Source organism: Paralichthys olivaceus, chromosome 21 (assembly GCF_024713975.1).
Source record: "Paralichthys olivaceus isolate ysfri-2021 chromosome 21, ASM2471397v2, whole genome shotgun sequence".
In the NCBI taxonomy this organism is placed as follows: Eukaryota; Metazoa; Chordata; class Actinopteri; order Pleuronectiformes; family Paralichthyidae; genus Paralichthys; species Paralichthys olivaceus.
The window spans coordinates 4,872,312-4,898,270 of NC_091113.1; the positions used below are offsets into that span (position 1 = coordinate 4,872,312).

General features: G+C 42.4%; 4 protein-coding genes and 1 long non-coding RNA gene across 6 annotated transcripts; 2 read left to right on the plus strand and 3 right to left on the minus strand.

Annotated features, from left to right (window-relative positions):
- Positions 1 to 23: 23 nt before the first annotated feature.
- On the minus strand, positions 24 to 7,773 carry LOC109642719 (uncharacterized). Of its 2 annotated transcripts, none has more exons than XM_069518123.1 (13): positions 7,560 to 7,773; positions 5,254 to 5,565; positions 4,857 to 5,150; positions 4,093 to 4,398; positions 3,886 to 3,996; positions 3,536 to 3,697; positions 2,568 to 2,798; positions 2,433 to 2,483; positions 2,095 to 2,349; positions 1,658 to 2,005; positions 1,240 to 1,512; positions 809 to 1,084; positions 24 to 636 (listed from the first exon to the last, which is right to left on the minus strand). In XM_069518123.1, the coding sequence occupies exons 1-13, from the start codon at positions 7,609 to 7,611 to the stop codon at positions 605 to 607; spliced, it is 2,703 nt and encodes a 900-aa protein (XP_069374224.1). In that variant the 5' UTR covers positions 7,612 to 7,773; the 3' UTR covers positions 24 to 604. The 2 variants fall into 2 exon arrangements, with proteins under 2 accessions (XP_069374224.1, XP_019963177.2); XM_020107618.2 differs by having other exon boundaries at positions 2,568 to 2,882.
- Positions 7,774 to 9,276: 1,503 nt separating this feature from the next.
- Positions 9,277 to 14,535, plus strand: LOC109642721 (testisin). The gene is made up of 6 exons (XM_069518138.1): positions 9,277 to 9,419; positions 10,924 to 10,938; positions 11,057 to 11,219; positions 12,241 to 12,503; positions 12,991 to 13,133; positions 13,761 to 14,535. Exons 1-6 carry the CDS (start codon positions 9,365 to 9,367, stop codon positions 14,037 to 14,039), a joined length of 918 nt encoding a protein of 305 aa, XP_069374239.1. The 5' UTR covers positions 9,277 to 9,364; the 3' UTR covers positions 14,040 to 14,535.
- A 549-nt stretch (positions 14,536 to 15,084) lies between these two features.
- On the minus strand, positions 15,085 to 18,410 carry LOC138406198 (fructose-bisphosphate aldolase A-like). The gene is made up of 7 exons (XM_069518136.1): positions 18,265 to 18,410; positions 17,086 to 17,204; positions 16,502 to 16,768; positions 16,252 to 16,412; positions 15,922 to 16,180; positions 15,597 to 15,796; positions 15,085 to 15,451 (listed from the first exon to the last, which is right to left on the minus strand). Exons 2-7 carry the CDS (start codon positions 17,195 to 17,197, stop codon positions 15,359 to 15,361), a joined length of 1,092 nt encoding a protein of 363 aa, XP_069374237.1. The 5' UTR covers positions 17,198 to 17,204; positions 18,265 to 18,410; the 3' UTR covers positions 15,085 to 15,358.
- A 142-nt stretch (positions 18,411 to 18,552) lies between these two features.
- LOC138406204 (uncharacterized) lies at positions 18,553 to 21,618 on the plus strand. The gene is made up of 2 exons (XR_011239790.1): positions 18,553 to 19,792; positions 21,473 to 21,618. It is a non-coding gene; the product is annotated as an uncharacterized lncRNA (long non-coding RNA).
- A 627-nt stretch (positions 21,619 to 22,245) lies between these two features.
- Positions 22,246 to 25,576, minus strand: LOC138406199 (fructose-bisphosphate aldolase A-like). Its single transcript, XM_069518137.1, has 7 exons — positions 25,424 to 25,576; positions 24,245 to 24,363; positions 23,661 to 23,927; positions 23,411 to 23,571; positions 23,081 to 23,339; positions 22,756 to 22,955; positions 22,246 to 22,610 (listed from the first exon to the last, which is right to left on the minus strand). The coding sequence occupies exons 2-7, from the start codon at positions 24,354 to 24,356 to the stop codon at positions 22,518 to 22,520; spliced, it is 1,092 nt and encodes a 363-aa protein (XP_069374238.1). The 5' UTR covers positions 24,357 to 24,363; positions 25,424 to 25,576; the 3' UTR covers positions 22,246 to 22,517.
- Positions 25,577 to 25,959: the final 383 nt, after the last annotated feature.

A 25,959-nucleotide genomic window follows, 5' to 3' on the forward strand; every position in this document is an offset into this window, starting at 1 on the left:
GTTAATCTGTATAGTCGAGTGAATCGGGTAGCTGCTAGAATTTTATGGAACACAAAATACAAAAACCTGCTTTCATATACAAGGAATAAAAACGGGTTTACAGCATCTATTGTTTGTTTCAACTCTTTGACATTGCACAGATATGACTGTAGCTGAACCGTTTGTGCAATGTGACAAGGGGAAGTTCTCAACTAAACATCTTAATTAGTCATTTCAGCCGAGTTGCTGTGGTCAGAGTGTTGGGGACAAAAAAAAACAGAAGTGTATTTTGAAATGAGAACTTATTTCAGTGGTTAGTGAAGCACAGTTACAGAAAGACAGCTGCTTGACCACAGTAACTTGGCCTGTTCACAAATCTCTCCAAAAAGTTGATTTAGAAAATATATAAAAACAAATTCCCAGAGGTTGATTATTCTTGTAAAAGTCTTTGTACAAAACTATGAACATTTGTAAAAATCATGGAGTTGGAAGAAAAAACGCGTGACAACAGATCCTAATAAATAAAGTTGACATGACTACTTTGTATTCACTATAGAGAGGTACAGTATATTAGACATATTATATGTTGCGTGACATAGAGACGCACTCCTCAGACGTCAGACCTTCATGCAGAGGAGGACATTTCTTCATTTGGCTCTGAAAGAGATGAAATAAGATTCCGTTGAAGAGCTAAACATGAACACATTTCCTGTTGAGAGGGAGGTTAAATTCTGTCTTGTGCAACAAAATGACAGTTGACACCAGTAATGTCTCACCTACTCTTAATCTCTTTCTTGCACATAACATCTGTGGCATGAGCAGTTCTCACCTGTCCATGTTCGATAAACAGGAAGCTTGAGTGCAGGGTGTGTGATCTCCACGCACACTCTCATCCGTGCTCGCTCGTTCTCTCTGGGGCCTTTGCTCAGGCTGATTCTGTTGATGTGCAACGCGCCCGAGTCTTCCTGCGCTTCTTTGTCGCTGTCTTCGTCCACCTCCGACTTCGTCTCCTCATCCCTGTCAATGTTGTTATTCTCTCCGTCCACTTTTTCGTCGATGTATTCGATCCCTTCGGCGTTGGGGTCTGTAACAGCAGCTTGTGTTTCTGTGACGTAAGAACAGCGAATGAGTTAAGACTGAATGTTTCTATGTGCTGTGTGATTTTCTGCAAATTGTTAGTACACCAGCACCCAGATAAAATGATAAGAATGAACCTCTGCTGTATTGACATTTTCATCGACACACACTTATAATAAGTACTTATTGCGTATTTGTTCCTCTGTCTCTCCAGCTGTTTGTTCGTATGACTTGGCAGACTCGTCGACCTCTCGAGGGCGCACACGCTCTTCAGCTCCCTCTGACCGTCATCTCCGATCTCCTCCGTCTCATTGGACACAAGCGATGAGAGAGTGTGTCCTCCTGCTGCCCATAGTAGTTTGACCTTAGGGTGACCTCCCTTCAACAGGAGAGAGAACACGCCGACCCCTTCACTGCTCCAACACACCGAGAAGGATGGAGGAATGGAGGGAGCAACTAAAGGAGTGCAAAACAGAAAGACTTAGTTGATAATCTTTCGGATATTATGGAAGATCCTTTCTGTCCAACAAATCTTTTAAGTTTTTATAATGAGAAACTTTCTCAGAACAATGACTTTAAATATAAAGATAATGACTAATACCAATGTCAACATTTTTCCAGTGCCTCTCAATGGGCTCGTGTAGGGAGCAGTGATCCACTCTGCACATAATCCCTCCTCTTTTCTCCTTCTTCTCCTGACTTGTTGCCCTCCTCCTCAGAGTGGCTGTGGCCCTGTAGATTCTGGGATGAGTCTGTAGGGGGCCCCACAGCTCTCCTCCGTCGATCACCTCCTCCTCCCTGTCGTCTTGCTCTCCCTCTCTGAGCTTCAGCCAAGTCACTGATATGTTCGGAGGGTAGAAATTAGTGATTTCACATCCCAAGGTTGAAGTCTGATTTGGGGACGAGGTGGAGCTGAAGATTTCGGACACACACGGCCTCTTCATGAAGCCTGTTTCAGAGTCAAGCAGAAAATCAAGCATTTATTTTTATATTAAATAAACATTACACTTGATGCATTTTCCTTCCCTTGCTTCTTACCTCTGGTTTCGCGGGTGACTGGCTGCTTCAGGGCGATGTGGTGGACACTGACCCACACTTTAGTTCCTCCCTTTTCCAGTTCACTCTGCGGCAGCTTACACTGGCTGTAGGCCGAAAAGAAGCCCTCAGAATTGGGCCTCGGGGAGGACGAGGCCTGGGAGGCCACGGGGCTCAGCTCGCCCCCCTGACAGAACCAGCGGAAGGTGATGACGTCTGGATGGAAATGTGATGCCCGTACTGTCATGCTGATGACATCTGCAGGGCAGAGATGTGAGGGATGTAGCTTCTTACAACCAAGAATGTTTTACATGCATCGAGGTGATTAACTGTCGCTTTACCCGAGTCATTTGGGGTCTCCGCCAGCTGGATTTCTGATACTTCAGGAGGAGCTGTGGGAGACAATTTGAGATCATTTCTGTTGCATAAACTGTGAAAATCAATTAGAAAATGATTGAGCGAAAAGAAATTCTTACACAGGATCGTGAACTTCTCGGACACCCTCTCCACCACGATCTTGTCCTTGCCAATGTAGGAGACCTGACACTTGAATACCGCAGCCTTGTGAATTGAAATCTGTGGAATGAAGGTCAGCGCGGAGATCAGCTGTTGGGAGCCACTTCCAGAGGACTGCAGCGGCCCCTCAGTGTGCAGCTTGTAGTAGGCCATCTGTCCTCTGGAGGGAAGCAGGGGGCCTTTCTCTGACGCTGGGGAGGTGAGAGTTAGACCGTAGGGCAGATGAATGGTGGTTAGGGGGTTATAGAGGCAGTTGAAGTTAGCTTTGGAACTCCCTACGTGTGTGAAGTTGGTAAATTGTTAGCAGAATTATAGTGTAAAAGAAAAAACAAGGTCAGTTTCAAGAACGGAATAAAAGAAGATGTACCATCATCAGTCTGAAAAACATTTTATTTCCTGTTTCTTAAATGTATCAACCACTTCCCCCATTTTAGTTGCAATGATCTTTCAAGGTAGTGGCAGCCCAAAGTTTCACTTTTGCAATAAAAGGCATGAGTGATTAGTGCATTAAAGGTGCTATATCATATGGTGGTGGTGTTGGTGGTCTGCCGGGAGCTTCAACCATCATTGGGTTTACAAGAAAAGCAGTTACATGCACCCTAGCACCCCAGTGTTTCGCTATCGTAAAGTGACAATAAGTGACACTAAAAGCAAAACAAAATTTCACATTAGCCATCGCCAATCACATGCCACCCCAGCTCCTCGAGTCGAGTAAATTAATCAAGTTCGATACTGAACTTTCAATGTTTCTAGCACGGACTGTATAAAGACAGAAGACATGATGGCTTTCCAAAAGTGAAGCCAAAGTGTTTTGATATATATATATATATATATATATATATATATATATATATATATATGTATAAGAGGTCAAAGACAAATTAATGAATAATCACTGGTTATCTGGGCATTTCATCAGCTCTCCTACCTGTGAATGAGGTGTCGGAGATAGGGGTATCATTGAGGAACCAGGCTGTCTGGACTCGGTCCACTCTCCTGCCTTCGATGCTCACTGTCACTCTGCCCTTTTGACCTATGATCACGTGTGGAGGGAGGATGATCCCTGACACGGTGAGAGACTTCTGCTTCTCTGAGTGAGGGGAGATGAAGGCCATTAAAGAGTTACCAGGAGAAAGACAGAGCTCTTCAATAGCTTCATAATTAAGTCTTTAATCAATTGGATTTAATTAGTTCAATACATTTAGCATGTTAGTTTGAGGAAATTGGATTGTTTGTCAGTTAAATGGAAACATAAGTGCATGACAGTTTCTGACTCACCATCCCTTCTTCTCCAAGAAAAGCCGAAGCAGAGCAGGAAGACCAGCACTATAGAAATGCACATCATAGCCACAGATGCTTTGGCTGATTTCGTCAACACCGGAGACTCATCTAACAAGAAACAACAGAAATAAATATTCATGAGCAAAAATTCACAACGTCATCTACGGTTCTCTAATAAGATGTGTTATCTCAGTTAAATATAACCTTCTGGATCCAGTTTCTCCAGGTCTGCCGATCCGCTGACTGGGAGCATTACCCCAGGTTGGTTTACCACGCACTCCACCCTCCCACCTTGCTCCCTCTGCTCGGGGCTCAAAGTATAATAGTGTCTGGTGCTGTAGGTCCCGTCTGGGTTTTGCTCAGTGGCCGGGGGCTTAGGGAGACTTGTGCCATTTTGAATCCAGGACACCGAAATTTCCTCAGGGTAGAAACTCTCCAGGTCACAGTAGAGAGTGAGAGGAATGTTGTTGGAGTGCGATTGCACCGCAGAAAGCCGCACAGATGGGGGATCTGATGAAAACATTTATGAAACAGATGAAAAAAAGTTAACATATTATACAGTTCTCCACCGACCCAGAAACACACGTTCCATCAATGCAGATATCAAATGCAGATTAAATCAAACCCTCTGTGGCGGAGGTAATGAAAATCCAGATCGAATGGATTTAAATGTGGTTTCGTGAGGGGAATGTTGGGCCTTGGTGGAGGTATGCGCTATCTAATTGCCATCCTAGGTAGCATATTTGCACATCTGATTGGCCGTGGTGCTCTTAAGGTTGCCAAGCACTGATTGTTGCCAGTGTTTGGCATGAAGCAAAAGAGGTTTCACCAAAAACTACATCTTGAGCTGATGTTGGCACAATATTTCACCTTACGACATAGTTAGTTTTTTTCGTGAGCAGATCTTATCGGACAGAATGTCACTTGAGTGATCGCTATTAAGTTCAGCGTGTTTTTGTGTCTCTCACATGTGATGTTGAGTTGGAAATCCAGCTCTTGATTGTCTCCATTGTGTGACACTTTGCAGCCAAAGGTCACATTCTGGTCCTCACGGGAAGGGAAGATGGTCAAGTTGCCCACAGCCGTGTAGAAACCGTCTGGAGTCTGTTCACCTCCAACCTGGTGAGGACGTTCAATCACCTGCCCGTCTCTGGTCCAGGAGAAAGAGACAGGGGGAGGGTAGAAACCATCTGCGTTGCATTTGAACTGGATCTCTGTCTCTAACACCACCCACTGCTGAGGGATTGAGAGAGTGGGGGAAGCTGCAGAGAGAAGACGCAGAGGAAATTGATTGAGAAATACAAGAGTTCAGCATTGTATTATTTTGGGTTCAAATGAGAACGAGCCCAACTGAACAAAACATACCGATGATACCAAATGTAACGTTGCTGGAGTGCAGGACCGTGGAGTTGTGGCTGACTGTGCATTCATACACCCCCTGCAAAGCGAGAGTAGCTGTGAGGATGGTCAGTGAAAAGTCTCCACTGATGAAATCACTGGGGTCCCAGATGAAGCCTTCCTTTATTTGTGTTGCCTTGTTTCCGAATGAGGCGACAGCAGAGCCGTTACTGATCCAGCTGACAGTGATGAGAGACTGGTTCACGGAGACAGGGAACGTCACATTGCAGGGAAGGGTTGCATTTGTATTTGGGCTGGCCTGAATTTCACTGGGAGACCCTGAAACACAGAGAGCGTAAGCTTAGATGAAGAGAAAACAAAGAGTCTTTACTGATGAACTGCAGCACAGATTAGATTAGTGATGATTGGTGAAATGTGTCTTTAACATTTGGTTAACGATTTGGATCTTCAGCTGCAGTTTAATTAATTTCATTAAATGAAGTTAATTTGAATGAACATCCCTGTGAAAACAAAGGGAGTCTAAATGTTTGTATTTAAGATTTTACATTCTCCTGTAAAGAGAGAATTGAGAAAAAAAGTCGAGTTAACGTTCATCTACATCGTCTAACTCCTTGTCAAGCTATTTTCTTTCTCAGGAAGAAAAAACTCTTTCCTCCTCATACACGTGAAAATGTGGATACATAATTGTTAGTTCCCTTATGAAACCACATTTTAATTTTGCACCAATCAGCAGATACTCATTTATATCAGTCCCATAAATATGTCAGTTTATTTCCAACAAGATCTACGAATTATTCTCTGAGAAACAAACGTCTCGCAATGTTAAAACATTTCCTGGATCCACCCTCTGATCCAGACCCACACTAAATTAAATGGGTCCTCGTCGTTAGTGCCTATTTTTGCGTAATAAAATTACCTCCCTGGCGGAGATAATAAAACCCACCTTTGTTCAGTTCAGTATGTTCAGGTATAACAAAGCCAAGACATGGTGCAGATTGTTACTTCATCTCCTATCGATTTCATAATAAAACCATTAGATTTCTGCACAAACAAAACAAAAATCACATTTGTCATGGGTTGTTTATTCAATTTGACAAATGTCACCACTAGATACATTTGAATTGGAGTGAATTGTTTGAGTTTCATGAACTTTGTCTTTTCCACATTCTTTCTTTTCTTTCCTAATTGTAAATCAGTAATCTGAGTATATACCTCGTTGAATCAGTGTAAATATGAAGCCTTTCAGTCTGCTCTGAGCAGCCAGTCAGCTTAATTATTAACTAGTACAATAAATACTTGTCTGGTACTTGAGCCAAAGCGACGCAAACTTTCTTTAGTGTGGAGTGTTTATGTTGCACCCCTCGATAAGACTAATGGGCTGATCATAGCAGGGTGATAAAATGGAGAAGAATGAGAGTGTAAAGAAAAGTGACTAATGCTTTACTTTGCTGGTAAGTCTACTTTTACTTACAATACTGATCCAACCACAGATTAAAGTTATTTTAAACCTTCAGGCCAGATCAGAGATATTTAGTAAACACTATTTTAGTTTGGAAGAAAATTTTAAAATATACTTTTCACTGCTTACAACCCTTCTAATAACCATCTAATGTACACAATCAGTAGAGTAGTGACACCTTGTTTAAAGATTCTTACCTATGTTCTCAGTGCGTGTGAATATTATTATACTGGAGTGGACAATGTGGATAAAATCTTCTATCGCTATATATGAAGTTTCATAATTTAGCAGATAACAGTAAGTACATTTGCTATAAATTACACTGAGAGACATTTTCTGTAATAGCCAGATTGGAATAAATAGTTTTGATTAAATTGGCTGAAGCCAATTTTTTGACAAATCACAGTATTTCATCACACTGGTGCAAGAAAACCTTATAAATCCAATACTGCCATAAATCAGTGTTATTAATTGATTTGCAGCATTGCTCACATGAACTAATACAAAACATGAACGTTGCATCAATAGGAAGCAAAAGAGCAAATATCTGATTTTATACATTAGTGTATTATTGCCCAATTAAACCCATTACACTTACACACACAATGCTCCAAAACTTTAAATGGTCCTACACTTCCGACAAATCAACACAAAATAAAGGTTAAGTGCATGTTGACACGTCGGAGCAACATGCACCATCTCCATTTACATACAGACCACGTCCAAGACTTCATCTCAGATAAATCTCCTTCCAATTTCACCTGATCCCATCAAACTCTTTACAAACCTCGTCATTAGGTGAAGAAACAACAATCTAGTAACTGGCCTGTGAGTGAAATGACACAATACTCACCATGCTTTACGAGGGCCAGGAGGCCGACATAGACGAGGACTTTACACCGCATCTTGAGAGCAGCGTATTATCACCGGGCCCTTTTACTGTCTTATATAGAGCTATGAGATGACGGTGGGCGGGATTGTCCTGCCAGATGGGAAATAAGAAATATTGTCCCTGGGCCTCACAGGACTGAAAGGAGGCCCTTGATATGTGTTTGTCCTTAGGAAGCGAGCCCCCAGAGGACTGATAGAGCAAGAAGGAGAAGCAGGGAAGAGAGTTAGATGTGCAGGGACACACAAATGGGAGAAACCGGTCACTTAAAATTCACTCGGGCCCCGGGCCAAGGTTTTGCGGGCTACTTTACATTGGTGCAGTGTTGCCATGAACAAACAGAGAGGGTCATCCCACTGAGCTTATGTGTGCAAACATTCAGGCAAGACCACAACTCTTTTCTATCTGGGGGAAAGTTAGTGAGGTGTTGCATTCAGGACAAAAAGGGGATATAAAGAAGAGAATGGTTCTTATTTTACAGGCCCTCTGTGTTTCCAGTCCTGCTGATGCGTCCGTCATGGTTGAAGTTAATCTTTAACCACATCAAGTGTTTGATATTTGAAGGAAAAGGTTTTGTCTGTGTCACCCTCCCTCTGAATATTCATTAACCTGATTAGCTGCTTGAATTGTTTGACTTTGCACTTTAATTGATCTTGACACACATCAGTCTGCAAACATGGGTTCATTTCTTGTGTGGAGATCACACAGGGTCTCTGTGTCACTGCGCTCAAGTGTTTTGTGTGATTTGACTGAGTGTGATTTAAACAGGTGATTCATGTGTTCTATTTGCCTTTTTGTGTTGGTACTCTGTGTCCTTTTCTGGGTGTCTTGTTTCCTTCTTGACATTCCTTTCATGACGAAAGACTGACTTCACTGTGGTCACGCCACATGACATTTTTTTTAGGACTACAGACAAATTATGAAGTGGAAAAAAACACTCATCACTGAATTGTAGTGTTTGACTAGACCACTTACTAAATGTGGTTAATGATGGGGGCAATCATGTCATAGTGTTAATTCTTCTTTTAAAATCAAATAAAATTGATCTTTATGATTCAAAAAAAGAAGTGTGTTGTCGCTGAAGTGCACAAAAACCCACCAAGAGAGACACGAACGGAACAAAAAAGTGAACACATAAAAACAAAATCGAAAGGTGGTCTGATGAGTAAAGAAAAAGAGCTGACCAAGAAGTGTGACTAAGCCAACAAAAAGCAAAGGTTAAGCAGTGTCACACACCCAGTGTGACGCCTGCATTGGGCCCACAGATTCCCAATGACCAAGGAACCCAGGAACGGTTTGGAAATTCATCCATAACTATCAAATTAAAATATGTGAAAAAGAACTAGATTTGTGGCAAATGTCTTTATCTCTAAGAGGAAACAGTTTTCTCAATTGCGAACTGTTGATTAAAACAGTCATTGTACTGCTGAAAGGGGAGGGTGGGGGAGCAGTCCGAGTCCAAGGTCAGATGGTTGCATCCTCAATGTCATATTCCAAATTTTGCATGATGGCAGTCCTGTCTTCACCTTCAACATAAAGTGGGGCAGCATCGCACTTCAGCCTTAGGAAGCTCACGTCACGACTGCACACGTGGATCAGATGCAGAGAAGTATGAGGAAACGCACGGTGGAGGCTACAAAAACACCTGCTAACATCACCAGGGTAATACTGGTCTACCCTGTTACAGTAGGGTGTGACGACCTGCAGACATTTAAATACAGAAACTAAAACCAGAACCTCTGCTGAAGACACAAAGTGACAGATCAGATATGGCAGCTCGGACGATGCTGATACTTTTGATATGTATGGTCCTGTTGAATCAAGGTGAGCATTTACACAAAGTAAGTAAGTATGTAAGGAGGTTTTTAGTTATTTAGTTAGTTTTGATTCATTTGTGAGGATGTAATTAAAGATGGTTTAAAACTTACTTGTATTATGTTGAATAACTTTTAGACTCAATGAAACATACATATTATGATGTGAATACAAAACACAGGATTCACTGCAGGACTATTGTGTTGTTGCCAAAAATTATACCGAGTTAAAAAATTTAATGACAGTCGGTATCGATAATTATGTTTTCTTTTTGAGCGGAGAACTTGAACAGCAAAACAGCAAAACATCGTTTGACACCATAGGTCATAAGATCGTGTGACAGAGACTGGAACAACATGTTATCAAAAATAATGAATAACTTCTTTACACTGTTTGATTGTTTACATTTTAACTATAGTCAGATCTGATACCTGATGGCGCACAAGTGTTCCTGGTCTCTCTCCCCCTCCTCCCCCTCCCCACTATCTCTCTCTCTTCTCTCCTCTCTTTTCCACCCCCCTGTCCTCCCCATTTTTTTCTGCTAACCCCAAACGGTCGAGGCAGATGACCGCCCACATTGAGCCTGGTTCTGCCAGAGGTTTCTCCCCATTAATGAGGGAGTTCCTCTCCACAGTCGTGCTCAGTGCTGCTCATTGTGGGAGCTGTTGGGTTTGTCCATATTTACAAGATTTTAAGTATATTATGATTTGGCGCTATACAAATAAAATTGAAATTAACTGAATCTCATCCCTCACCTGAGAAAGAAATGGAGGAAATAGCTGTGACTCTGGTGCCACACTGTGGCTGCAGTTACACAAAACAAAACACTGTTACATGGAGACACTGGTGTGACTTTTATACACTCAGATAAACACTCACACATTGAGCATATATAGATTGAAGTAAGGACAGTGGTTAGCACTCACAGTCAGAAATTCTTGGTTCACCTTTCTGTGTGGAGTTTCTTTGTTCTCCCTATGTCAGTGTGGGTTTCCACAGTCCAAACACATGAAGATTCACTTCAACTTAGAAACGAAAGTTTACCTGCATGTAGAAAACTCTACTTTGAACATTGTTTCAACTGGGAAAGATAAACCGTTATTACTGACTGATGATTATTTACTGTTTAAACTCGCTTTTATCTCATCAAACAAACACACGATTCCACATTATTCCAACTCACATCTTCACGTTATGATCATTTCAAATGTATTCAGACTAAATGCCATTTCACAGTGATGTTTTTAAAGATTCCATTACATTTAGTCCTTATCTTGACCAATAATGGAAAGTTTGGGGTTAGGTTGATAGTAAACTCTGAATTGACTGTAGGTGTGAGTGTGAATGATCATTTGTCTCTGTATGCTGGCCCTGAGATATGCTGCCCTATAAGGTCGTACCCAGCCTTTCACCCAATGTCAGCTGGTTCTGGCAGCCCCCCCCTTACAGGACAAACAATATAGATAAAGGAAGAACAGATTTAAGTTACATCTTCATGTCTCTTTTTCCACAGGGTCAAGGGCTCAGGGTAAGTACAGTTTCCTGTTTTCTGTGCAAATACTTGGAAGCATCTATGGATTGGATCAACTTGACTGTGTATCAACTTGTTTTCTTCACCTAATGACGAGGTTTCTGTTCTCTGTCAGACTGTGGAGAGGCAGCTCTGAACACAAAGATAGTGGGTGGCCAGAATGCCAAAGCCGGCTCGTGGCCCTGGCAGGTCAGTGTGCACTTGGTTCAGTATCACATCTGCGGAGGGACCCTCATCAGTAACGAGTGGGTGCTCACAGCAGCCCACTGCATCTTAACGTAAGACGATCTCACACTGAACAAAACACAACAGAAAAACAGTCAAACTGCTCTTTCTTACGACAATAGCATCCTCTCTGGGGCCGCAATGTGCATAAAGAAAAAAAAAGTATGTACATATCCATGACAAAATTCTCATGGTCTAACAATCTTTGATGTTCTGGTCAGTACACTATTTACATTCTGTTCTGCAAATAAGCAACACATATATTTTTTATTTTAACGTCTGTGTCCTTTTTTACAATTGAGGAAGTAAAATACCCTGATACACCAGCTGTCTAATTCTGATACAACCTTTTATTGCAAACTGTTGATGACTTCCCCAGCTTGTGTAATGAATACAACACACACCGGATGCAAAAACAGGATATACTCTTTTTCGATCCAGCCAGATTTATACCTTGTAGAACCGATCACTTATCACACTTAACACTATACTGCACTTCTGCATTTCAAGATGCAGTCTAAAATGTGCTCAAAGTAACTCTCAAAAAAAAATGGTGTCACCCCTGTGCCGTTTATATAAACCAAATAAACCATTTTTATTTTTTCAAGCATTTTTTGTCATCGAAAGGTGAGGTCAGGTCCAAACCGGGTATCCACACTCTAGCTCCCACACAGGTAGGTGCAGGGCCATTATATCATATTCATAGATCCCAGACACGAAATGAGAATGGTGACAAGTTAAAACTGAACCATTTTAAAGCCGTTTGGGGAATTTATGAATGTATAATTTTGGAAGGAACAAAAAAAGGTTTTAGTGGATGTAAAAAGTTGCTGGAGTTTAATTTTAGTTATTATTGGCAGAGCTACATTAAGCTGTTTATTCATATTGTATCTGCTCAGCCTATATCTCTCCTGTGACTACATTCAACTGAATTCTAGTGCTTGATGTGGTCATCGATACATGCCTCCGATAAATCAATTGTTGGATACATACACATCTTCCAGAAATTATTTAGGAGAATTCATATATGAGACTACTCCACCCACAATTTAATTAATATATTTCTAAATGCAGGAATGAAACCAATTCATGGATTCTCTACTTTGGAAGAGAAACTCAAAGTGGTCCTAATGTGAATGAGGTGAACCGCACTGTTTCCCAAGTCATCATCCATCCTAACTACAGCAACCTAAACAATGACATTGCCCTGATGAAGCTCAGCAGCCCCGTCACTTTCAACAACTACATCAGACCCATCTGCCTGGCAAGTAACACCAGCGAGTTCTTAAACTCCACCCTCTGCTGGGCCACTGGATGGGGAAAACTTGGAAAAAATCGTGAGAATCCTTTCAGGTTATAAAGTTGAGAGAGCATCCAGACCAAATTTCTGTTGGGATATTCTGTCTCTTTTATTTTAATGCCGTAACTTTAAAGGTTTAGTGTGTAAGATTTAGGTACGAGGGATCTATAGGCAGAAATTTTATATAAAATAATCCTCGTAGTGTTTTCACTGGTGTGTTTCTTCTAAATTGTACAAATCGTTGTTTTCTTCACCCAAAAATGGACCCTTTATATTTAAATAATTTATATTTACATCACACACGGGTCCGCTCTACAGGAATGACTGCATATGTATAATCACAAGGCTGAGGCCCCATTAAGACCTGGTATTATCATCCATCTTGAGAGATCCAATTACAAGTGGCCAGCTAGTTTGTCTGTTCACATCTGACATTAAAATGCATCCTTGTTGATACCAGGTCTGTTTATTGATAAAGACTGAAACTTGAGGATGATGGAGTGATCGTATTCTCTCACCTGCAGAGAGTTTGCCAGCCACTAAGAAACTTCAGGAGGTGGAGATCCCTGTCATCGAAAACGAGCAGTGCAGCAGCGCTTACCAAAAATTAATAAACATCACTAACAGCATGATTTGTGCTGGGAAAGAGAACAAAGGAGCATGTCAGGTAAACACAATGCTGAAATATGTGGAGGCAGAGACATGGTGGCAGCTTTCTGAAGATTTCCGTTTCTTTTTTAAAACCCTGGCCAAGTTGGGATTTAAACCAGCAACCTTTTTGATAATTACTCGATGGCACAATAATAATGATAATAATAAATGATGATGGTTTATAGTAAAACCTGCCTAGGTTGTTCTTTGTAGTTTCTTAAATCTCACACAGCCATATGGACCAGACCTGGATATGCTAGAGTCCAAGAGGACAGATGGACTCTCCCTATCCCACTGTCTAAGTGCACTTGAGCAAGGCACCTTACTCCCCCAACATCTGCTCCCCGGGCGCTTTCAATAGCTGCCCACTGCTCCTTGTGGTCACTGTGTGTATTGTGTTCCATGTGTGCTGTGTTCGCACGGATCGGTTAAAAGCAGAGGTCCAATTTCCCCATGTTGCATGTAGTGCTGTGTGTGCATGATTGTGGGATAATAAAGGAATCTTAAGAGTCTGAAACATGTAAACATATTAACATTGTAACATATAGAACATTATATTATTGTCAGTGATTCTAGGCTAAGCTACTCCAGTCTTACATGTTCCTTGGGAATGTCCACTAACTGCTATGTTTTGTCTTTTAAGGGAGACTCTGGTGGACCTTTGCAGTGCAAACAAGGCTCACAGTGGATCCAGGCTGGCATTACCAGTTTTGGGGTACCTTGTGCCCTTTTGGGTTTCCCTGAAGTCTATGCCCGAGTGTCTGAGTTCCAAGACTGGGTCAGACAAGTGGCAGGAGCCCGTGTTGGATTTGTGACATATGGAAATGACACCAACAAACCTAGCAACAAGACTACGGCCTCCACATCATCAACCTTGACAGCTGTGCTTGTGTTTGTGACAGTGTTCCTGCAGCTCATTTAGATCAATAGTACAGTTTTGCAAAAAAACTTCTTTTGTGTTTAACTTTTAAATTCATTTTACGGTCTGCATTCTACTTACATACAACCGCATGGTGGTTGTAGTAGAGTTTGTAAGATCAAATTGTCACTACACTGTCGCTCTGGAGAATCTGTTTGGGATAAATCATTGGGAAATCCAACATTAAGTCACTTTGTAAGGTTGTGGACTATACAATTCCTTTAAATACCTGTAATCCATAACCTGTGAATAAAGTTACATTTATTAGATCTAATCTTGGTTGGAATAGTTGAAGGTTTAGAAGATTAAAAGAGAGAGCTAAGATCTGAGAAACTTTCTAAATAAAGGTCAAGTGTTGCAGTTGATTCTAGATAAATCTATAAATCATGAGAAGGAGGTGCTGATTTTTTTTCTCCGACAGTTTCCATTTTGTTTGTAAAGATTAAATCATGACTTCTAAGGGTTAAAGGAATAAACAGCTCAGTAGAGCTAAAAGAAACCTGGTGTTGTTCTTGATACATGTTGATGAATGATAAATGAGGCACTGGCATCATGGAGGGAAATCACTCACTAAACACTATATAATCCTTTATATAGTGATTTTGCCATTTTGTAGAGCAGTCCAAATGCTTTATGAATGTTCTTATACTCTAAATAGTGGGTCTATTGTTTCCCACAATGCAGTAGTGCACAACCAACTGAGCAATATATACCATCATACATTTGTAAATACAAGCAGAGCATCACAACACGAACTGATGCTATACTTAATTTCTACGTTTAGATATCTTCAGATGAGCTAACTGTATTGTCCTCTACATAGAAGTCTATATATAGTGAAGTGGGGGTGAGTGAGGGAGTGGGTGGGTGACACATCTTATCTTGTCAAGCAACACAAGCTTCTCATGTCAACACTTCCTGTACTGCTTTCATGTCGGCTGAAAAGCATGCGTTTGCGAACTGTACCATTGAGACAGATGGGGGATTTTTTATTTTAGCACAAGGATGCAACATATCAAAGTGTGAAAAAAGTGGGTCAGAGACAAAATGTTGGGGTAACTGCTTTATTCCTTGGCACTGGTGTAAATTACGTACTGCACTTGGTGGAATCAGACAAAGGAAAGAAAAGCAAGTGTAAAAACAGTGAGGGAATCTTCACCTGATAAAGGTGTTAAAAAAGAAAAGGTAAGGGAATGGAGGCAGAACATTTTTCCAGAATCTCCTGGTACAGCAACAACACAGCTTTCTACTGTAACAGCGTGGCCACTTCTATGGTGATGTGATAATGACGGGAAGGAGGTGGAAAAGGTGAGTGTCCATGCTTAATAAGCATGGTTTTCTACAAACAGTGACTCTCCACCGGCAGAGCTGCCTCCAGAGGAAACGTATTTACCCTGGCAGGCCTGGTTGTTAGCCTGTAAGAAAAAGGACAGTATTATTGAATGCACAATACAGGACGAAGATTGATGGTAACTATCGATATAGTTCTCCGAATAAAAATCTACTGCAGCCCTATATAGAGACATACTTTAATACATTTCTAAGTGCATTGACTCATACCAGAGCTCTCTTGATGAACTCTTCCTGGCAGGCCTTTCCATTTTCCTTCTTGCCACCCCAGGCTTTGAGGGCAGAGGCCTGCAGGGCGCGACCATATGAGAAGGTCAGGGCCCAGGGCCTGTGCAGAGGACACTGGTTCATGGTGTTCAGGTTGATGGAGGCTTCCTCCTCACTCTGGCCACCAGACAGGAAGGTAATGCCTGCACAGGAAGATGAGAAGATGACGAGAGTTGAGCAAGACACAATTTGAATGAATGTCACGAAGTCTATTCAATGAAGGACCGAATGTTTTGCAGACAGACAATATTTTTTGCATCCAGCTCACCAGGAACTGCAGGGGGCACAGTGCGGCGCAGGGCAGTCACGGTTGCCATGGCAATCTCCTGGTTGCTGTACTTGTGGGAGCAAGAGTGTCCGGCAGTAACCATGTTGGGCTTGAGCAGGGTGCCCTCCAGGTACACATGGTGGTCGGACAAAGCCTTGTAGACGGCAGCAAGGACCTTCTCAGTGACGTACTGGCACCGCTTCAGGTCGTGGTCACCATCAGGGAGAATCTCAGGCTCGATGATGGGGACGATGCCGTGCTGAGGAAGAAAAAATCAAAAATGATTATGTTGATCAGAAAGCTGTGGGATTTAAGGGATTTCTGTCTTACCATCTGGCAGATGCTGGCATAGCGGGCCAGGACATTAGCATTCTCAAGGATGGCCAGTTTGGAGGGAGTGTGGTTGGATATCTTCAGCACACAGCGCCACTTGGCAAAGTCAGCACCATCCTTCTTGTACTGGGCGCAGCGTTCATACAGTCCATCAAGTCCTGTGAAAGAGGGAGAGGACACAGTGGATATGTTAGAGAAGATACTGATAGATTTTTCTTTTTGTGTACAAATCTGTTCTTTCGCTCACCCTGGGTGGTTGTCTCGCCGTTGGTTCCAGCCAGGGGGACAACGCCTTTGTCAACCTTGATGCCAACCACCATCTTTCTCTCTTTCAGGTACTGGGTGAAGAGTTTGCCATCGTCGGTCTTCTGGTACATGGTCTCGTGGAAGAGAATGACACCACCAATGCAGGGGTCGGCGCGGTCGTCAGCGGTGAAAAGGAGCTGGCGGTACAGCCTCCTGTTCTCCTCAGTGTTCTCAGCATTGATGCTCTGGAAGCGCTTGGCTACGCTGCCTGGAGGTTGTAGAGACAAATGATGGCTTAGTCCAGATGTGAACTGCACTGGCATGTTTGAGTGTGCATATGCAGATGTTTGCAAACAATATCCACTTCATTTTTTTTGTGTGTGATTTAATTTTAAGACTGTCAGTCACCACCCATAGGTGTGATCCTGCAAATGACTGGCTGTTGGTCTTTCAAAATGATTTGGGCTGAACAGTTTGTGTTATGTGATCAGGGAGTCATTGGTGCCAACTTAACGTCTTTGCTTCTAGATTTATTGACTTTTTGGACCCCATTTTTAAAACTATGTAAAGTAAATTGATTTTTACCGGTGGATTCGTCTGCGGCGAGGATTCCCTTGCCGGTAGCGACGATCCTATGAGCAATATCGCTGAGCTCCTTCTTCTGCTCAGAAGTGAGGAAAGGATATGCGTGAGGCATCCTGACTCTGGAGAGGAAAGGATGGGATAATAAGGAATCATTTGGGAAAACAGAGGGTTAAATAACACAAAAGGGATAATAGACATAAACATAGTAAAGAGGACTGTTACAGCAGTGGTGTAAAATAAGGGCCTGATCATAAAGTTTGATTTGTTCCTGCATCAAACCAGCTGGAGCTCTGACCATGTGGTTGCAGTTGTCGCAGCTGTAACCACGGTCGTAACATTAGGGACTTTGTGTGCTGTGGTTACACACCGTTCCCCAGACACAAAATGAAACAGCAAAAAAAGGGATCCAGTGTCAGAGCCCCCCGTCTTACTCTGCTCCATCCTCCATGTATCTCACAAGAGTTTTTAAAGTTATGACAGGCATGTGGTTGACCTATTCCATTTTCTAGTCTCTTGTTCTTTGACCTTTCTGTTCCCCTCCACACTCCTTCCCTCCTCATTCCTCCTACCCCCTCTCAAACTCCACTATCAATAGGCCAAACTAAATACACTTTGCATCTATACATATATACACTCACTGGTCTGTGTATTTCAAAAACTGCTGATCTACTGCTGATCTACATGTCCATCCCTTTATGACCACAGTGTACTCATTTTCTGATGGCTTCTTCCAGCAGGAGAATGCACCATGTCACAAAGCTCACATCATCTCAAACTGGTTTCTTGAACATGACAATGAGTTTACTGTACTCCAATGGCCGCCACAGTCACCAGATCTCAATCCAATAGAGCACCTTTGGGATGTGGTGGAACTGGAGATTCACATCTTGGATGTGCAGCAGACAAATCTGCAGCAACTGTGTGATGCTATCATGTCAATATGGACCAAAATCTCTGAGGACTGTTTCCAACACCTTGTCGAATCTATGCTTTGAAGAATTAAGGCAGTTCTGAAGGCAAAAGTGGGTCCCACTAGCAAGGTGTACCTAATAAAGTGGCCTGTGAGTGTATACAACTATACACTTCGCACCTCAAGCTTTCTAAAGAACAAAAACTTCAACAGGTTTTACAGAAAGATAATCATTGAAATCATTGCATCTGTGTGTTCTGTTCTTCTACCTTTGAGTTTGGGAGGAGAGCTGAGAGACGTCAGAGGGATGGAGAAGTTCTGGCCTTCGTCTGCGACAACCACTCAGCTAGCTGGCCCTTGTATTTATCCTCCCATTGTGACCCCTCACATTTCAGCTGCCCGGCTATATTACGAACATGATGCAACCAGAGCTGGCCCATGACATATAGAGGTGTTTGCATGGGGCTGGAGTAACATGGTAGTGAGCGGCCAGCAAAAAGGTAAAGAGTGTTTCAGTGAGCCACACAGAAAGCCACAGAGTGAGGAAGAGTCACCATTGTGTGAGAGGTGGAGGAGGAAGATGGTTTTAAGAGAGTCGTACAAATAGGAAGGTAGATTTATAGAAGATATCACACAGAAATATTCAACAATGATTCAAATTTGGAAAAGGGAAAATTAATGAGATTTTTTAAATGATCTTTTGCAAACTGCTGAATCCTGCAAACTGCATCTTTATAACTTTATTTAGCAATTTATAAAAACAGATTTCGCGCATTGTTAAAGTGCAGTTTGTTACTTTCTTAATTTGGAAGTGCATCGCAGCATCCAGAGGTCATTTGAAAGGGTAAATGGAAAGGGTATGTATATATATATATATATATGTAAGAACATACACACACACACACACACTGAGGCAGGGGGAGCATGTGACAAAATTGCCAACCTGCTCTCAGAAATTTAATCCAGACACAGCAACACACTGTGCTGGTTCTATCTGGTTATACCTTCTCTCAACCGTCGCTGTTCAGCAGGCAAAGGGTCAAGGGGCATGATCTGCAAAGGGTGCACATGCATGTCGTTAAAGGTCCAGTGTGTAAGATTTAGGTGAAAGAGGGTGGGGAGAGTTGTCCAGACTGGACAAACTAAACACCTTTTGAGTTTTTATGGCAACTGAAGGTACCACAGTTTCTCTTTCATGTTTGGAAGGAGAGGGTGAGGTGAGAGGTACAGTATTCAGCTGCAACTTCACCACTAGATATCACTAAATTCTACACACTGTACCTTTAATGCACAACACTTTATATCTGTGTCGGTTGAGCCAACATGTGCAGCCAAAAGCCTGACCGCATGTCTCCTTTGATCTGAAGACAAAGGAGAGCTTCCAAAACTCAGTCTCCCAGGGTGCTTCAGCTTTCCACATTGGTGTTAAAACTGTTTCTGGAGACAACTCTCAACCACTATTGGTCACTGTGTGCCCCGTGACCCATGAGGTCCCCTCTCCTCTCTCTCTTTCCTACTGACCGCTCCTGGAGAAGTAGGTACTGCCCCTGCTCTCCCAGCCAGGGAGACTTCCTCCCTACCCAAGCTCTTCAACTTCAAGCCGGCCTGCCTGGAGCAGACTCCTAAAACCTTGCAAAGGCAGCAACGCGAGAGCCTGCCTAAGAACTTCAGCACAATTGGCCATGACGCAAGGTCTGACCAACAGATGCACAACAGGAGCCACAAACCAACAAGACCACTTCATTGGACTTCAAACGGCACATCCAAAAATGACCTTTCCCTCTTTTTCATGGACGGGTAACACAACTGGGCTTTATTATTATGCTAGGCTAAGCAAAGGACTGTTAATTATATTTCTATTTCATGTGATGTTTATAAGTTTGACGTGTGTTGTGTATGCTGATCACTTTCTTTGCATGCATCTAACTAATTCTTTTAACCTGGCACCAACACCTCTCACACTCATCTCCCCAAACTTAACACATACACCATTTTGAATCTCATTCACTCACTCTCTCACACACACACACACACACACACACACACACGCATACTCACATACACATCTGCACATCTGTATATAGTAAGAACACCTTTATATACTTTTATCATTTTCATAATAAATGTTTTTCTTGAAAACACATCTTCATTAGTGTTGCATAAGTGTGAATTTTGCTAACCTCTACACTGTCAAGAACTCAGTATCCTTGAACATTGCTAGCTATTGACGTGGTAATTTGGTTATTGTTATTGTTATTCCAAATTTGTAGTGAGTAATTTCATGAGACTTAGAATAGATTAGAATGCCTTTAATGTCATCACACAATGAAGCATGCGAAATTACAGCAGCTACCACTGAAAGGTGCATTTAGTAAAAAAAAAGAAATAAAATATATCAATAAAATAAGCATGTTTACAGGAAGTTAAAAACTATACAAAATAGTGCAAAGAGAGGTGCAAGAGGAGGTAGTTGTGGTTGATTGTAGTGCAAAGTAATCAATAAATTGGCTATCTTTTCCCTTTCTTTGAAGGGTGGTGCCCTTATTTATCTTTTATCAATTAAAGTTATTATTTGATATCAATATTTTAAAATTAATATGTAATATTTTTCTGATAGCCACATTTATTGAATGCCCTAAAGCACACCATTTAATGGGGCCACACTTAAGGTAGTATAATCATAAGAATGGATCGGATCAACTTGACTCTATAACGGTTTGTGTTCTCTGTCAGACTGTAGAGAGGCTGCTCTGAACACAAACATATTGGGTTGCCAGAATACCACAGCCGGCTCGTGGCCCTGGCAGCTCAGCGTGCACTTTAAGTTTCACTTTTAAAACCCTGGCCAAGCTGGGATTTAAATCAGCAACATTTTTGATAATTATTTAAAAGCACAATAATAATGATAATAATAACTGATGATGGTTTTAAAGTAAAACCTGCCTAGGTTGTTCTTTATAGTTTCTTAAATCTCACACAGCCATTTATTCACATGTAAATATAAAACCTTTGACTCTGTCACCATGACATATAGAGACTGCATGAGACTGGAAGGTCGCTGGTTCGAGTCCATGGACTGACAAACATACCTGGACCATAGGATGGACCAGACCTTGATCTGCTAGAGTCCAAGAGGACAGATGGACTCTCCCTATCCCACTGTCTAAGTGCACTTGAGCAAGGCACCTTACTCCCCCAACATCTGCTCCTCGGGCGCTTTCAATAGCTGCCCACTGCTCCTTGTGGTCACTGTGTGTATTGTGTTCCATGTGTGCTGTGTTTGCACGGATCGGTTAAAAGCAGAGGTCCAATTTCCCCAAGTTGCATGTAGTGCTGTGTGTGCATGATTGTGGGATGATAAAGGAATCTTAATAAATTCTAAATCTTAATCTATAGCATCAAGAGGCTAGGCTAAACTACTCCAGTCTTACATGTTCCTTGGGAATGTCCACTAACTGCTATGTATTGTCTTTTAAGGGAGACTCTGGTGGACCTTTGCAGTGCAAACAAGGCTCACAGTGGATCCAGGCTGGCATTACCAGTTTTGGGGTACCTTGTGCCAAAGATTAAATTATGACTTCTAAGGGTTAAAAGAATAAAAAGCTCAGTAGAGCTAAAAGAAACCTGGTGTTGTTCTTGATACATGTTGATGAATGATAAATGAGGCACTGGCATCATGGAGGGAAATCACTCACATATACGATCATACATTGCACACAAATGTAAATACGAGCAGAGCATCACAACACAAACTGATGCAAACAAGTTAATATCTACATTTAGATATCGTCGATCAACAAAGTTGTTCTTTTCCACTTTAAAGTATTAATACTTTGTGTAAAGTATACATGTTTTTATTTATTGTGGGATTTTCCACCAGTTGACATCGTTGTTGTTGTTTTATCCAATAATCCTGCTAGTATGATGTCATTACTGGCGCAGAGAAAATGCACTGAGTAGCGTCTGAAAGCGATTTCTAAAGTTTTTTAAGGATGAGCTAACTGTATTGTCCTCTACATACAAGTCTATATATAGTGAAGTGGGGGTGAGAGAGGGAGTGGGTGGGTGACACATCTTATCTTGTCAAGCAACACAAGCTTCTCATGTCAACACTTCCTGTACTGCTTTCATGTCGGCTGAAAAGCATGCGTTTGTGAACTGTACCATTGAGACTGATGGGGGATTTTTTTTTTATTTTAGCACAAGTATGCAACATATCAAAGTGTGAAAAAAGTGGGTCAGAGACAAAATGTTGGGGTAACTGCTTTATTCCTTGGCACTGGTGTAAATTACGTACTGCACTTGGTGGAATCAGACAAAGGAAAGAAAAGCAAGTGTAAAAACAGTGAGGGAATCTTCACCTGATAAAGGTGTTAAAAAAAAAGGTAAGGGAATGGAGGCAGAACATTTTTCCAGAATCTCCTGGTACAGCAACAACACAGCTTTCTACTGTAACAGCGTGGCCACTTCTATGGTGATGTGATAATGACGGGAAGGAGGTGGAAAAGGTGAGTGTCCATGCTTAATAAGCATGGTTTTCTACAAACAGTGACTCTCCACCGGCAGAGCTGCCTCCAGAGGAAACGTATTTACCCTGGCAGGCCTGGTTGTTAGCCTGTAAGAAAAAGGACAGTATTATTGAATGCACAATACAGGACGAAGATTGATGGTAACTATCGATATAGTTCTCCGAATAAAAATCTACTGCAGCCCTATATAGAGACATACTTTAATACATTTCTAAGTGCATTGACTCATACCAGAGCTCTCTTGATGAACTCTTCCTGGCAGGCCTTTCCATTTTCCTTCTTGCCACCCCAGGCTTTGAGGGCAGAGGCCTGCAGGGCGCGACCATATGAGAAGGTCAGGGCCCAGGGCCTGTGCAGAGGACACTGGTTCATGGTGTTCAGGTTGATGGAGGCTTCCTCCTCACTCTGGCCACCAGACAGGAAGGTAATGCCTGCACAGGAAGATGAGAAGATGACGAGAGTTGAGCAAGACACAATTTGAATGAATGTCACGAAGTCTATTCAATGAAGGACCGAATGTTTTGCAGACAGACAATATTTTTTGCATCCAGCTCACCAGGAACTGCAGGGGGCACAGTGCGGCGCAGGGCAGTCACGGTTGCCATGGCAATCTCCTGGTTGCTGTACTTGTGGGAGCAAGAGTGTCCGGCAGTAACCATGTTGGGCTTGAGCAGGGTGCCCTCCAGGTACACATGGTGGTCGGACAAAGCCTTGTAGACGGCAGCAAGGACCTTCTCAGTGACGTACTGGCACCGCTTCAGGTCGTGGTCACCATCAGGGAGAATCTCAGGCTCGATGATGGGGACGATGCCGTGCTGAGGAAGAAAAAATCAAAAATGATTATGTTGATCAGAAAGCTGTGGGATTTAAGGGATTTCTGTCTTACCATCTGGCAGATGCTGGCATAGCGGGCCAGGACATTAGCATTCTCAAGGATGGCCAGTTTGGAGGGAGTGTGGTTGGATATCTTCAGCACACAGCGCCACTTGGCAAAGTCAGCACCATCCTTCTTGTACTGGGCGCAGCGTTCATACAGTCCATCAAGTCCTGTGAAAGAGGGAGAGGACACAGTGGATATGTTAGAGAAGATACTGATAGATTTTTCTTTTTGTGTACAAATCTGTTCTTTCGCTCACCCTGGGTGGTTGTCTCGCCGTTGGTTCCAGCCAGGGGGACAACGCCTTTGTCAACCTTGATGCCAACCACCATCTTTCTCTCTTTCAGGTACTGGGTGAAGAGTTTGCCATCGTCGGTCTTCTGGTACATGGTCTCGTGGAAGAGAATGACACCACCAATGCAGGGGTCGGCGCGGTCGTCAGCGGTGAAAAGGAGCTGGCGGTACAGCCTCCTGTTCTCCTCAGTGTTCTCAGCATTGATGCTCTGGAAGCGCTTGGCTACGCTGCCTGGAGGTTGTAGAGACAAATGATGGCTTAGTCCAGATGTGAACTGCACTGGCATGTTTGAGTGTGCATATGCAGATGTTTGCAAACAATATCCACTTCATTTTTTTTGTGTGTGATTTAATTTTAAGACTGTCAGTCACCACCCATAGGTGTGATCCTGCAAATGACTGGCTGTTGGTCTTTCAAAATGATTTGGGCTGAACAGTTTGTGTTATGTGATCAGGGAGTCATTGGTGCCAACTTAACGTCTTTGCTTCTAGATTTATTGACTTTTTGGACCCCATTTTTAAAACTATGTAAAGTAAATTGATTTTTACCGGTGGATTCGTCTGCGGCGAGGATTCCCTTGCCGGTAGCGACGATCCTATGAGCAATATCGCTGAGCTCCTTCTTCTGCTCAGAAGTGAGGAAAGGATATGCGTGAGGCATCCTGACTCTGGAGAGGAAAGGATGGGATAATAAGGAATCATTTGGGAAAACAGAGGGTTAAATAACACAAAAGGGATAATAGACATAAACATAGTAAAGAGGACTGTTACAGCAGTGGTGTAAAATAAGGGCCTGATCATAAAGTTTGATTTGTTCCTGCATCAAACCAGCTGGAGCTCTGACCATGTGGTTGCAGTTGTCGCAGCTGTAACCACAGTCATAACATTAGGGACTTTGTGTGCTGTGGTTACACACCGTTCCCCAGACACAAAATGAAACAGCAAAAAAAGGGATCCATCGCAGAGCCCCCCGTCCTACTCTGCTCCATCCTCCATGTATCTCACAAGAGTTTTTAAAGTTATGACAGGCATGTGGTTGACCTATTCCATTTTCTAGTCTCTTGTTCTTTGACCTTTCTGTTCCCCTCCACACTCCTTCCCTCCTCATTCCTCCTACCCCCTCTCAAACTCCACTATCAATAGGCCAAACTAAATACACTTTGCATCTATACATATATACACTCACTGGTCTGTGTATTTCAAAAACTGCTGATCTACTGCTGATCTACATGTCCATCCCTTTATGACCACAGTGTACTCATTTTCTGATGGCTTCTTCCAGCAGGAGAATGCACCATGTCACAAAGCTCACATCATCTCAAACTGGTTTCTTGAACATGACAATGAGTTTACTGTACTCCAATGGCCGCCACAGTCACCAGATCTCAATCCAATAGAGCACCTTTGGGATGTGGTGGAACTGGAGATTCACATCTTGGATGTGCAGCAGACAAATCTGCAGCAACTGTGTGATGCTATCATGTCAATATGGACCAAAATCTCTGAGGACTGTTTCCAACACCTTGTCGAATCTATGCTTTGAAGAATTAAGGCAGTTCTGAAGGCGGGTCCCACCCGGCACTAGCAAGGTGTACCTAATAAAGTGGCCTGTGAGTGTATACAACTATACACTTCGCACCTCAAGCTTTCTAAAGAACAAAAACTTCAACAGGTTTTACAGAAAGATAATCATTGAAATCATTGCATCTGTGTGTTCTGTTCTTCTACCTTTGAGTTTGGGAGGAGAGCTGAGAGACGTCAGAGGGATGGAGAAGTTCTGGCCTTCGTCTGCGACAACCACTCAGCTAACTGGCCCTTGTATTTATCCTCCCATTGTGACCCCTCACATTTCAGCTGCCCGGCTATATTAAGAACATGATGCAACCAGAGCTGGCCCATGACATATAGAGGTGTCTGCATGGGGCTGGAGTAACATGGTAGTGAGCGGCCAGCAAAAAGGTAAAGAGTGTTTCAGTGAGCCACACAGAAAGCCACAGAGTGAGGAAGAGTCACCATTGTGTGAGAGGTGGAGGAGGAAGATGGTTTTAAGAGAGTCGTACAAATAGGAAGGTAGATTTATAGAAGATATCACACAGAAATATTCAACAATGATTCAAATTTGGAAAAGGGAAAATTAATGAGATTTTTTAAATTATCTTTTGCAAACTGCTGAATCCTGCAAACTGCATCTTTATAACTTTATTTAGCAATTTATAAAAACAGATTTCGCACATTGTTAAAGTGCAGTTTGTTACTTTCTTAAT